The sequence below is a fragment of the Sorghum bicolor genome, chromosome 7, assembly GCF_000003195.3.
Source record: "Sorghum bicolor cultivar BTx623 chromosome 7, Sorghum_bicolor_NCBIv3, whole genome shotgun sequence".
Taxonomy (NCBI): domain Eukaryota; kingdom Viridiplantae; phylum Streptophyta; class Magnoliopsida; order Poales; family Poaceae; genus Sorghum; species Sorghum bicolor.
Genome location: NC_012876.2, coordinates 3015996 through 3029841, shown reverse-complemented (window position 1 = coordinate 3029841; position 13846 = coordinate 3015996). Strand labels below are relative to the sequence as shown.

General features: G+C 42.4%; 2 protein-coding genes across 2 annotated transcripts; both read left to right on the top strand.

Moving 5' to 3' along the window:
• LOC8076541 (U-box domain-containing protein 8) lies at positions 1012 to 2831 on the top strand. The gene has a single exon (XM_021464278.1). The coding sequence runs from the start codon at positions 1229 to 1231 to the stop codon at positions 2294 to 2296; it is 1068 nt and encodes a 355-aa protein (XP_021319953.1). The 5' UTR covers positions 1012 to 1228; the 3' UTR covers positions 2297 to 2831.
• On the top strand, positions 10770 to 12860 carry LOC8076540 (DAG protein, chloroplastic). The gene is made up of 5 exons (XM_002444976.2): positions 10770 to 11170; positions 11815 to 11912; positions 12011 to 12076; positions 12177 to 12356; positions 12431 to 12860. The coding sequence occupies exons 1-4, from the start codon at positions 10833 to 10835 to the stop codon at positions 12350 to 12352; spliced, it is 678 nt and encodes a 225-aa protein (XP_002445021.1). The 5' UTR covers positions 10770 to 10832; the 3' UTR covers positions 12353 to 12356; positions 12431 to 12860.

Sequence of the window (13846 nt, the reverse complement as noted above, 5' to 3'; positions counted from 1 at the left end):
TTTGCTAGCTTTAAAATAAAAATAGATACAAGAAGATAACCATAGCTCTACAACAATAATATATACTAGAAGCTTCTTTACCAACTCTAAAATGATAGAGGGTGAATATATTTTATAGAAATTTCAGATGGACAAAATGAAAGATACACGCAAAATTCATTATATGTGAGACTTTGCATAGTGTGTGTGACACGCTTAAGCCCACCCGGTGGTCTCCCCACTCCCACAATAGCCCATTTTTATCCTCCGAAAATGCCGATCTTTCCCTACTCACTCCCCACATTTACGCATTTATGCGCAACTTGAAAAAACATTAAAGCCACGGCTTTGCGCTAGCGAGTATGCTAAAAGTTTCTTTGCCAACTTTAAAATGAAAATAGATACAGATAATACAGGAAGTTATCCACCACACCGAGCTAGGTCTTGTTTAGTTCCAAAAAATTTTGCAAAACACGTACTGTAGCACTTTCGTTTGTTTGTGACAAATATTGTCCAATCATGAACTAACTAGGCTCAAAAGATTCATCACATCAATTCCGACCAAACTATGCAATTAGTTTTATTTTCGTCTATATTTAATACATCATACATGCGTCTAAATATTCGATGTGATGGGAAATCTAAAAAATTTTGCAAAATTTTTTAGAAACTAAACAAGGCCCTAATGAATATGCTAGAGGTTCCATTGCTAATTGTCGTGTAAAAACAAATGAACGTATCTATGGCGGGTGAACGTATCTATAGACAATTTAGCAAAACAAAACCATGATTTCGCGCCACTGAGTATGCTAAAAGCTTCTTTGCTAACTTTAAAATAAAAATAGATACAGATAATAATATAAAAAGATAATCATAGCTCTACAATAATAATATATACTAAAAACTTCTTTACCAACTTTTAAAATAGAACCGGGTGGACAAAACAAAAGATACACGTAAAATTCATTGCACACAAGACTTGGATAGTGTGTGTGAGTGAGTGAGAGCACACTTAAGGCCACCGGGTGGTCTCCCCACTCGCTCCCACGGCAGCCCGTTTCCGTCCACCGGAAGTGCCGGCCTTTCCCCACTCGCTCCCCAACCCCTCCTCCCCTCCTCTCCTGACCCTGACCTCCTCTTCTTCGTCGTCGTCTTTGGCTTCCTCCAGGACTGAGTCCCACACGCTTCCCATTCCGCTCGTCCCCTTTTCGCGTGAACGCGCCGGCGCCGCGGATCCTGCCGCTCAAGAATGGAGGCGTGGCCGGACGATTTCCTATGCCCCATCACGCTGGAGGTCATGACGGACCCCGTCATCCTCCCCTCCGGCCACACCTTCGAGCGCCGCAGCATCCAGCGCTGGCTCGACGGGGGGCACCTCACCTGCCCCGTCACCAACCTCCCGCTGCCGCCCTGCCCGCCGCTCATCCCCAACCACGCGCTGCGCCGCCTCATAGCCGCCGTCTCGCCTTCCGCGGCGGCGGCGGCTCCCGTCCCTGCGGATGGAGGGGCGCAAGCGAGGCAAGAAGCGGCGGCGGTGCCAGCTCGGTCCGCGTCGCCCGTACCGGCGCTGCTGAGGCTGGCCAAGTCCGGCGCCGCCGGGCGGAGGGAGGTGCTGGAGTCCGGCAACGCGGCGGTGCTGCTGCGTCACGCGGAGGCCGGGGACGAGGCGGCGGCCAGGGCGCTCCTGCACCTCAGCCTGGACGGCGACGACACCCGCGTCGGGCTCGTGGCGGACGGCGCCGTGGACGCGCTCTCCGCCGCGGTGTCCCGCGGCGGCCCGGCGGCGGCGTCCGCGGCCACGGCGCTCACCAGCCTGGCCACCGTGGACGTCAACAAGTGCACCATCGGGGCGCACCCGTCCGCCATCCCGGCGCTGGCGGGGCTCCTCCGCCGCGGAGGCCCGCGGGAGCGCCGCGAGGCTGCCACGGCGCTCTTCGAGCTCTGCAAGCTGCCGGAGAACCGCCGCCGCGCGGTGCGCGAGGGCGCCGCGCCCGCGCTCGCCGACTTCGCCGCCGACGGCTCCGCGCGCGCCGTCGAGGTGCTCGGCCTCCTCGCCAGGTGCCGGGAGGGCCGCCAGGAGCTGTGCAGGATCCCCGGCATCGTCTCCGTGCTCACGGGCGTCGCCAAGAGCGGCAACGCCCGTGCAATCGAGCAGGCCCTGCTCGTCCTCAACTGGATTTGTTCCGAGAGCAACGAACTGGCATTGGAGGCAATCAAGCTGCAAGCTTTCGACCTCTGCGAGGCTCTGGTGAACGATGACAACTGCAAGATCGCCAAGAACGCGGTCGAATTGGTCCGGACGCTCGAGAAACAATAGAATTGGATTGGATTGTGCTATCCAAAGATGAAATTTGCCATGGGTTTTGATTCTGCACCTGCTCGATTGATTGGGTGTTGGCCTCATTGTACAGAGGTAGCAACAGCAAAGGTGAACCTTTATCTTATTACTCTGTTTCATTTCCCTTTTCTTTCCAAGTTGTAGCTGCGCCAAAAGAGAGACAAAAAAAAAACAGTAGAATTTAGCTTATGTTCATATCTTTAGAACCAAAAAAAGAGAGGAGTATGGTTGCTGAACTTGTCAGTTAGAACTGCTTCCGTGTTTCAGAGAGTCACCAGATCATCCAGTCTGAGATTTTGTTCACAATGATTCATCTGATGATCTAGTGAAAGTGACCAAATGCTCTGAAAGTCTGAAGTGGCTCAATCAAGTAGGATTGCTAGTCTTTTTCTTCCTTCCTTTGCTGTGCTCTATAGTTTTACATGATTACATGAGGAGAATTGGATTGTGTGTTGTAGCCTATCATCTCCTTGTGATCGACTTATGATAAAGAATGAAATGAAATTCACCAGAAGTACTGAGTCTGTGACTTCCTGTCTGCTCAGAAAATCTTTCGTGCTCGTTCACTTGATGTGTACTTCATCAGCTATTTGCTCTACTAGGTTTGACATTTGGTGCTCTATATTGTTTTTCATGTAGTGCATTGAAAGCTCGTGATTTGTACTAAGTTTTCCACGTTTGGAAGTAAATAGCTTAGGATGAGCCCATATTATATAGCCACTAGAGATCCTGATGAAACTCGCGTAGGACCCTCAGGATCTCTTGCATCATCCTAGAGTCTTAATTACTCAGTAGATTGCGCAACTGGTGTCCCTTATTCAAATCTGGGTCTGGGTACGGCCATGGATTTGAGATTAGGCTAACTTTTGCTCTATAAATTATATGATATTCTATCGGTTAGTTTGGAATAAACTTTCAGAGTGCTCTTATGTGGAAACCTATTATATACACCATTAAGAAGAGGTCCTGCAACCAAAGCCATGTGAATCACTCCATTTTGCTTGTGTCACTTTTGTCCTTGAGATAAGCGAGTGGTTATCGCGCACCTTTGATTATCATTTTTGCTTGACAAGGACTTGCTAGTTTTATTTAGATTAGATGGCCCAGTTTCTGCTACGTCGACTAACTTACAATCTCGACATCAAATTAAGTATGGAGAGGTATAATAGTATAAGCACGCCTTTGTCTCATTAGTCGGCGGCAAAGCAGTGGGGATTCTTGAGCTCCGACCGGATCATCAGGAAACGCCCAAGAAATGTGGCGACTTTTGCTTGTGGCTGATACCTTTTCTTTTCACCCTCTACTTCATTGAGGAAGGCTGAGTGTTCATCCTCTGATGAATTTCTATACGCATGCTTTCCAAGCCCTACTATGGGAGTATGGGTTAGGGGGGAAAAGGTCTTACTGTTTCACTTTGATTTGCCATAAAGATGGCCAGCCTTTGATTAACTGTCTAATTAGATTTGGTAAGTATAAGTATGGGGGTATAGTACACAGAGACCTTGGCCTTGTTTAGTTCCGAAAAGTGAAAAGTTTTCGGTACTGTAGCACTTTCGTTTGTTTGTGACAAATATTATCCAATCATGGACTAACTAGAATCAAAAGATTCGTCTCGTGATTTACAGCTAAACTGTGTAATTAGTTTTTATTTTTGTTTATATTTAATGTTTCATGCATGTACCATAAGATTCGATGTGACGGGGAATCTTGAAAACTTTTTGGTTTTCAGGGTGAACTAAACAAGGCCCTTAATAGTGTGCATTATTATGCAGTGGTGATGTGGCGATGATGTTGACAATATGTCTGAATGGAAACCTAGCAACCGTAAGATAAGGGTTGACCTTGACCACAAGTTTTTCCTGGGGGGGAGGGGGGTGGTTGGCATGTCCATTCTGAACGCATGGCCTGTTCTAAACCAACAAAAGTCTGTTGGCGCCATTACTCAAAGATGAAACACGGGGGATCTAACCCGGTGATCGCGTTTAGTGGACAGGATTAGCAGCGATGATGCCAAAACCCCAATCATCATCGCCTTGGGGTGACCCATCCATCCTTTGTGCAGTTCTGATGTGCTCATGCACACCTTTCTTAGCATTGCAGTGATGACTGAATGGTGTGAAGGATTGTGGTGTCAAAACACCTTTCAGAGAGCCTTTCCCGTTGTAGCACCGTTTTGGTAGCATTGTGATGGATGGATGGATCATGGATGGACCTGACTGAGGCTGCTCAGATTTGTGCTGATGCTGAAATAGCATGCATGACATGGGGGCCAGCAGCTGTTTCCTGAAACACGCTTGTTTCTTTCCTCTGATTCCTGTCATCACTGCCTCCTTTTTTTCTGCCCTGGTTGTGGACTTGTGGTGTGCGGCGGCGGCAGATCTATCCATGCATGGTTGCTTGCTCCTTGAGGCCTTGTTTAGTTGGCAAAAATTTAGGTTTTTGGCTACTGTAGCACTTTTGTTTTTATTTGACAAACATTGTCCAATTATAGAGTAACTAGGCTCAAAAGATTCATCTCACAAATTACAGGTAAACTGTGCAATTAGTTTTTATTTTCGTCTATATTTAATGCTCCATGCATGCGATCAAAGATTCGATGTGACGGGAAATCTTGAAAATTTTTGCGAACTAAACAAGGCCTGATATGCCTGTCATTAAAGAAGTTGTGGCATGGTACAACACAGCCTGCCGATGAAGTTATAAGCCGTACTTTTTCTGCTAGCCAATAATATTTTTGTCTCATAATAAATCAGCGAACATTATTTTAGCTGACTTTTCAAACCAGCGAACAAGCTCCTAGGTCATTAGTAATATCATCAATCATTGCCTATTGGGATTGAACTCCCCCTGTCCCTCAGGAGTTGGTAGGTAGGAGATAAATTCCGTCACAAGGAAGGAAAATGCATCCATGGTTAGGAGATGTGTGTTGATCATGGTTGATTTTGAATCCTAAACGCGAGACGGCAAACGTCATGAGTTAGGCCTTGTTTAGTTCACCCCAAAAACAAAAAACTTTTCAAGATTTCTCGTCACATCGAATCTTGCGGCATATGCATGGAACATTAAATATAGATGAAAATAAAAACTAATTGCACAGTTTGTTTGTAAATCACGAGACGAATCTTTTAAGCCTAGTTACTTTATGATTGGACAATGTTTGTCAAATAAAAACAAAAGAGTTACAGTGTCTAAATTCAAAAAAAAAATCGGATCTAAACAACTGACATGTGGGCTGCACTGCTTCTTGAGCCAGGAAGTAAATGGTGGGGATAATAATATAATATATATATATATATATATAAGTAAATGGTGAGGATAATAATATAATTGTTGGTATAGTAGTAGACTAGTAGTACTCCGGTAGTAGCCAGGAGCAAGGAAAGAGTCCAATGGCCGGCAGCAGATGTTGTCAAAAGGAGGCGCCTACGAAGAGTCCGCGTGTACAGTGTCGTTGCCTGAAGCGGTTTTGGAGGCCCCCACGCCCAGTTTGGCACATTTTGAGCAGAGCAAAGACAGCAGCCGAATCCAACCAATGGCACATTGACATTTGCATATCTGCATTTGCATTGTAGCACCCTCTGTCCTCTTGTTCGGTTGTTTCGCACTCATGGCCTGTAATTATTTTGGTCGGAATGATTGTGTAATTTGTATAACAATTTATTGGTTGGATTGGTTCCTGTCTCTATTCCGCTTGACAAAAAAAAAAACTATGACTGAAAATATTGTTTACTGAGTTACTATAAAAAAAACACTGTTGAATGGTTGACAGATTCGATAAATAAGATCAAACGAATACGACCAAACCAAGTGGAGAAGCGCTGCCGAGTAAACGGAAGAAGGTTCTAGACGTGTGGGTGGTTGCCTTGTTGGCCTGCCAAGAACAACAAGGCAGGCAAGAAAGAACACCATGAATGAACATCAGAGGCGGGGGAAAAGTCGTAGTGGAACCGAGACGGACAATGGCGGTGGTGGGCTAAACTTCTTTGGACCCCAAATCCTCTTGTGCCTACCGCGCGGGCGGCCACTTGTCGACACGCCGTGGATCATTGCCGCCACCCCACCGATGGTACACTCGTTGTTGGCTAGTACTACCCCGTACCCGTGCCCCTGCCCCTGCCCCCCCATTTTCGTTTGTTTGTTTGGGCTCTTAATCTTTTGCCATGGGTTCATTGCATTGCATTGGATTGGAATTGGATGTTGCTCATTAATCTCCCTTCTCAGATTGCGACGTGTCTTCTTCTCTCTCTTTGGTTGCTGTTGATGCTCGAGCCTTTGCGAAAAATATTCGGTTCAGATCTTATCTTCGGTAGCGTCGTGAAAAAAAATCTCCTATAAAAATATGCTTTATGAGTGTGTGCGGAAAATTTTTGATATGATGTACGGTCCATGGTATAGATGAGAATTCAAAAACTCTACATACGGAAGTAATGTTGGTCCATATGCATATATATGCACTACAAGACAAAAAAAAATTCTTGGTGTAGTATCTTTTTCCAGTTTTCACACTTGGGCCTAGATCCAATTTTTTTTGAATTTTGACACTGTAGTATTTTTCGTTTATAAAGTAACTAGGCTTAAAATATTCGTCTCGCGATTTTACAGTGCAATTAGTTTTTGTTTTTTTCATATTTAATACTCTATGCATATGACGCAAAATTCAATATGACGAAAAATCTTGAAAAGTTTTTTTATTTTTTGGGTGAACTAAACAAGGCCTTGAGTTTTCTTTAGGTATCCGGAGAGATGAGCTAGTATCGTGTTCACTACAATGTATACTCTCTCTGTCCCTAGAATATGTGACGTCTTTTAACTTCTAGACTTGTTATTTAATCATTCATCTTATTAAAAAAATTATATAAATATTATTTACTTTGTTATGACTTATTTTATCATTAAAGATACTTTAATAATGATCTAATATTATTTGCAAAAACAACTAAATAACACAAACAGATAAATAAAAGAAGTCTAAGAGTCAAAAAATCACTTATTTTGGAGGAGGGAGGGAGTATAGGTGTTTAGGTGATTTTGTATGGTATCTAGAGATTCTTCCATGCAGTTATTCCCTCTAATTATTGAGGTTTGACGTGTAGCAGCGAACTAGTAGTAGCAGCGAGTGGACCTGTTGGTCAAGGATATAATATGTCTGTTGTAAAAAAAAAGAGATAATATGTACGTCTAAAAACTTGTCGTCCAAGAGGGTAGTATGACCAAAGTTAGGAGTTGGCTGATGGAGGGAGGGAGATTATTTTATTTCTACTAGAACGTCATCACGAGCTTATGAGACTCGTATATATAGGCCTCGTTGAGTTTAAAAAAAATTGCAAAATAGACACCGTAACATTTTCATTTGTATTTGACAAATATTATTCAATCATGAACTAACTAGATTTAAAAGATTCATCTCACAAATTTCAGATAAATTGTGCAATTAGTTATTTTTTATCTATATTTAATGTTTCATATATGTGCCGCAAGATTCAATATGACGAAGAATTCTAGAAAAATTTGCGAACTAAACAAGGACATAGTATATATTTATCGGGCAGGACGTACGAGTTAGGTGCTGAAATTAAGGTCGGATAGGGATAGAGAGACTAGTAGACAAGAAAACAAGATGAAGCATACGTCCACCGTTCAAACAAGTTGGGTGTGGGACATGAGACAAAGAGGGGGGAAGAGATGTATCATAATCTGTGAACTGAACACGTATGTGTTTACTCGGGTTCAAATTTTTTATTTGAGGTGGGTGCTTGCTTGTGGCGACTTTATCAAACTCGAAATGTATTGGTCTAAGCTCAGTCATTCAAACATGTTCATAGACGTAAAGCGTGTGCGCGTGTCTATACATCTCTACTTTGATTCAGTGCTAATAATCGGGTACATAGGCATAGCAAATGATTTGCCCGTTTATGAGAATGAAACAGCTAATGTGAGAGATATTATATTTTTTATATGGACCATGCTAACACTAAAGTTGATAAAAAGGCCAATATGCTTATGCTTCGTATATGAAAAAATATTCCGTGCAGACCACTTTTTCAATGAAACTGTAAAAGCCCTCTTAAAAAATATACTTAAGAGTATCTAATAAAAATTCTATAAACGACGTGCATCCATATATAGTACATCTATAATCTATAAATGTACATTGTCACCAAATGGAAGGGTCAAACTTCGTTGAGAAAAAAAATCATATGAGATAAACAAATTTTAGATGCATATGTACTAGAAGAAAATTCCTGAGAATTTATCTTTGAGTGTGTATGCATATGAAATTTATTATTTTCTACAACTTTTACAAAAATGAGTTCAAATCCTATAGATGCACTATGGATTTTTAGAATATTTGAGAACTTTTAGGTATGTTTTTAACGGGACTTTCATGTTTTCACGAGAAAGTGGTTTTCACTAAATCGATATTTCCCCGTGTTTTAGTAGCGAACAAACTTGTTGACAAGTCGAGGCGAGGCGACCACAGTTATTTTCATAAAAAGAAATATTTTTTCACGAGCCCCGTGTATCAATAGCCTCGCGTAACCCACGATGCTGCATGTGCAGCCCATGGGCCCTTAGCTAGAAATCATAGTTGGCGCCTTCTGATTTAGCCCATTGCCAGCCCACAAGCCCCTCAGGAACAACATCTTGCCAAAGCAATTTAGGACCGTTTGCTGGTGTTAATAGCAAATTTTTACTCCATTGTCTCCATTTATATCCTTAAAGAACAGCATTCTCACTTCCAGAAAGTCAAATATGTATAACTTTAATCAAATGTATATATAACTAATAATATTTATGATGCATAATTAGTATCATTAGATTAGTCGTTGAATATATTTTTATAATAAACTTATTTAAATATAAATATTGATAATATATTTTTTACAAATCTAGTCAAACTTAAAGAAATCTGACTAATACGAAGTAACACTTTTTTAGATAGAGGGAGTATTTAACACTTGTGTATGACAGGTTCTCAACATACGTTTTTAATGGTTATTTCAAGTTCCATCTATTTAGTTTCCTTGCACAGTTGATTTTTATTTTATCCCATGAATATTTATTCTTTTATTGCATATTAGCTTTTTAATTCCTCGCTCTTTTCTTACATGAATGCCCATAAATATCCTTAATTAGTTAATCTCTTGATTAGTTTCCTTACATGTCCAATGGACTTTATTTGTTGCTACCCTTAAGAACAAGTGAGAACGCGATAATAGCCCGATTTGGAGATTGTCGCACTGAGGCTATAGTATTTGTCTGCAGTGGAATAAGATAGACAGTCAGTCTTATGCCCCAAGTGTTGTATTTACCCTTTTTGTCCCGCCCTATGTGTTGTGTCATACACCCGACACACAATAATTTTTTTGTAGGCTTTGTTTGGATACATATGAGTATTCACCTCAATTTATATGAGTTAGACTAAATTGTGGTTGAATTAAGTTTAACTTCTACCGTAATCCATTCTAACATATGTGGATTTAGGTGACTACACGTACATCCAAACAAAACCTAATAGAAATTGTTCCCATAGGAAGCCATATGGGTGCCTATCACAGATTTACAACATGTGTGTATGCGCAACCATCTCTAACACATTATACACACAACCATTTAACGTATGAGATAAAAACATGATATGTGATAGAAAAAATCATTAAGGACGTCAACCCATGGCTAAGAAAGAAAGGGAAAGATAAAAAGATGATAGGTTGACATGCAGGACTGTCTCGCGTTGAATCATCGCATCAACTCCATAGCAAAATTGACGCATCCGGTTTTGATAATACAAAGAAGGTCATTACGTGGCTTTAGAGTCTAGCGTAGGGTAAAAAAATTAATAAACTATACTAAAAGTATATTTGATACATCTGAATAGTTGCTAGTTTTGGACTAAAAATTAGTTCAAATTAACTATAACTGGCTAACAACTAATTGAAGTATTGTCTAACAATTAGTCCACCTATTATATTTTCTGTTTAGTAGAGCTAATTTAGACAATTGTTTAAACCTAGCTAATTAGCCTTTCCATCAAACATGGCCTAAAGAGTGTTTTTTTTTTTGTAAAAAGGCCTAATATGATAGTTTAAGTCCCCCTAAGTGGCGATGTTCTGATGTCTCTTTGCTTTTCTAAACAAATCTTATATACTTTGCTGCATTTCCAATCTTATTGTAATGGAAATAGGGAGATTCTTGGTTCAAAATAGACCTAAAGTTCGGTCGTAAAAATATTTTATAGAATCTTTTTTTAAAAAAAACTTCTTACCACCAAACTATTTTTTATTATAAAAAAAGGAAACCTACTCGCAGTTTTTTTTTTTCCAAATGGAAAGCAACTCTCTGGCAGTCTGGCCATCAGGCCCGGCCACTGACGCTTGTAATGGGCCGGCAATCCTCGGAAAAAAAAAAATCTTCTCGTCCTCTTCTTTAAAGTGCGCACGGAGAAGGACACTCGCCCTCTCTGTCTTCCGCTCTCACCTTATCCCCTTGCGGCAAAAACCTCCGCGCGCTCCCCATGGCCGCCTCCCTCCCGACCACCGCCGCGGCGGCGCGCCTCGCGGCGCAGGCCTTCGCGTTCCCGTCGCTCAAGCCTCCCTCTGCCTCCGCCTTCTCCGCCCTCCCGCGTGCCGCCGCCTTCCCCTCATTCGCCGTCGCGGCGGCGGCGCCCCCGCGCCCGCGCCCCGCGAGGCCGACGGCGGCCCGGGCCGCGGGCGACGAGAGGGAGACGATACTGCTCCCCGGGTGCGACTACAACCACTGGCTGATCGTCATGGAGTTTCCCAAGGACCCCGCGCCCACACGCGAGCAGATGATCGATACCTACCTCAACACCCTCGCCACCGTCCTCGGCAGGTATACCCCACTCACCGATGCTTACGTGTGGTCCGCTCGTGCAGCGACTGCGCACGCTAAATTGCAAGGGAAATGTGGTTGGGGGGGGGGGGGGGGTAACAAAATGCTATTTTTCTGTAGTGGCAGTGATGGGGCGGCGGCGATTGCTCACATGCTAAATTGCAAGGGCAATATGACTTGGGAATGAAATGCTATTTTTCCGTAGTACCAGTGATGGGGTAAAAGGGGGTAAAAACCGTAAAAGATGGAGCGTTCTAGTTTGGATAGGGATGGGTATACAAGATATGTAAAGATAACAAATAAGCTACTGCATAGTCGACAAGATTGAAAAATGTTTGGCATACACACAGGGAGTGGCAGTTAGATAGCAATTAGAGGTTAGAACATACAACACAGTTTCGTTTTCCATGGTTACTGCACATAAATAAATGTGATTAGTGACATTTTGTGGCCTGATGTAACCTGGTGTGTAGTTTAGCGCCAGCATTTTATGATGCCAATATGCCATATGAAGACTCGTCCTCTAGCTTATCGACCTGATAAGATGGCCGTGACATTATGTCTTTTTGGTTAAATTAAATAATTATGTGCAACAGTGCATATGATTCCTAGACTGAATGTTTTGTCGCGTTGGCACTTGGCAGCATGGAGGAAGCCAAGAAGAACATGTATGCCTTCAGCACAACCACCTACACTGGGTTCCAGTGCACTGTCGACGAGGAGACATCAGAGAAGTTCAAGGGTAAATCCTCAATTCAGTAATTCACTACACCAACTAACCAATTGTTCCAAACATTTTTGAATGAGCCCTGGCTGAAACTGTCATTCTGCTTCCTGTAGGTTTGCCCGGTGTTCTGTGGGTGCTTCCTGATTCCTACATTGATGTGAAAAACAAGGACTATGGGGGTCAGTGCAATGCTATCGATATCTGCACAGCGTCACTTTTAGATGCTTCTGGCTTCTTTCATCACAAGCTGTTCAACCCTTTTCGCTTTCCTCCCTGCAGGTGACAAGTACATCAACGGTGAGATAATTCCCTGCACGTACCCAACCTACCAACCAAAGGAGCGGAGAACATCCAAGTATGAGAGTAGACGGTATGAGAGGCGAAGAGATGGCCCCCCAGCAGCCAGCAGGAAACCAAGGCAACAGGCTCCTCAGACTGAGTCAGCATCTTCATAATGAGGTAGAAAAACACATCCAAACCTAACCATATGTTCAGATTGGTATCTAGACCTAACCTGGTGTTTCTTGTATCAGTTTTGCAGGCATTTATCCACATACTTACTAAAACAAAAGAGCACGCCTAATTCTGTCACTTTGGCACTTTAGCACCACACATACAGGCAGGACAGGCAGATCCATCATCATCATCAGCCCAAAATGTCACGCGGTACTGTCCAAGCAGCCTGGGCAGCTTGTATTGTATCTGGATCACGTGGTTGTGTGTGCTGATATTTTGAGCTAGGTGTGACAGAAACTGAAAACCCTACTATTCTTCCGACTCCTAGTGAAATGTGTGATGCCGACTGGTCTAGCTGTATTGCTGATTGTGTGAAATGTGTGGCTTTTCCCTCAGGGCATGTTTAGTCTGAATGAAGTTGGCATTTAGCCATGGGATCAAACTCAGCATTGTTATGTTCCATATTGGATCGCTGAATTAAGTGAGATTTGCAGGTCCTTTGAATCTGATGTGTTTCTTGAGCACTGGATTGTGTCATTGTGAAATGCTGGCTAATGTTTGATTGTAGGATATGAATCTGGACGCTCTCTCTCACTCCTGAACTATAACCATCGACCGTTAATCTTATTTATCCAAGGTAGTTGGTTTGTAATGGAATGGCTTAGGCCTTGTTTAGATACACCAAAAAATCCAAAACTTTACAAGATTCTCCATCACATCGAATCTTGCGGCACATGCATGGAACATTAAATATAGGTAAAAAAGATAACTAATTGCACAGTTTACTTGTAAATCATGACACGAATCTTTTAAGCCTAGTTGCTCCATGATTAGACAATGTTTGTCAAATAAAAACAAAATGCTACAGTGTCAAAATCTAAAAAGTTTTTGGATCTAAACAAGACCTTAGCTGGCTAACCATTAGAACTAACAGGTCAACTGTTCGGTTGAATTTAGTTTAAGAATTGTTTAACTTATGCTTTTGTTGAAGAATTGTTCATTCATCTCCTATTTGGTTGTGCGCCTGTGCTCGGCAGCTCTTAGTGAAGAATTGTTCAACTTCTGCTTTTGTTGAAGAATTGTTGATTCATCTCGTATGTGGATGTGCTTGGTTGCTGCAGCCGGCTGCTTGGTAAAAACAGTATCTGCTGAATTGTGCGGCTTCAGCCAGCAAACACATGAGGCTTGGTTTGTCTCTTGTTCCACAATTTTATTGAGAGAATCCTGTGGTAAATAAGTTTACATTAAAAATTACGAGAAAAATTCAGAACTGGTGTAAATTTTGATGAAATATTGTCACAGCGAGCTCTGGCGATTAACAGTTGCATCGGCCTTTCAATATACTATCAGACTTGGCATTACGTTTAAGTGTCTCGATTGAGACCTTGTTTAGTTTCCAAAAATATTTTACAAATTTTTTAGATTCTCGAATCTTTAGACGTGTGCATGGAGCATTAAATATAAACAGAAATAAAAACAAATTATACAGTTTC

Coding starts and splice junctions, on each gene's coding strand:
- LOC8076541 (XM_021464278.1), top strand. CDS start 1,229: ATGGAGGCGTGGCCGGACGATTTCCTATGCCCCATCACGCTGGAGGTC.
- LOC8076540 (XM_002444976.2), top strand. CDS start 10,833: ATGGCCGCCTCCCTCCCGACCACCGCCGCGGCGGCGCGCCTCGCGGCG. Junction 11,171..11,814: donor CTCGCCACCGTCCTCGGCAG/GTATACCCCACT, acceptor GGCACTTGGCAG/CATGGAGGAAGCCAAGAAGA. Junction 12,077..12,176: donor GAAAAACAAGGACTATGGGG/GTCAGTGCAATG, acceptor TCCTCCCTGCAG/GTGACAAGTACATCAACGGT.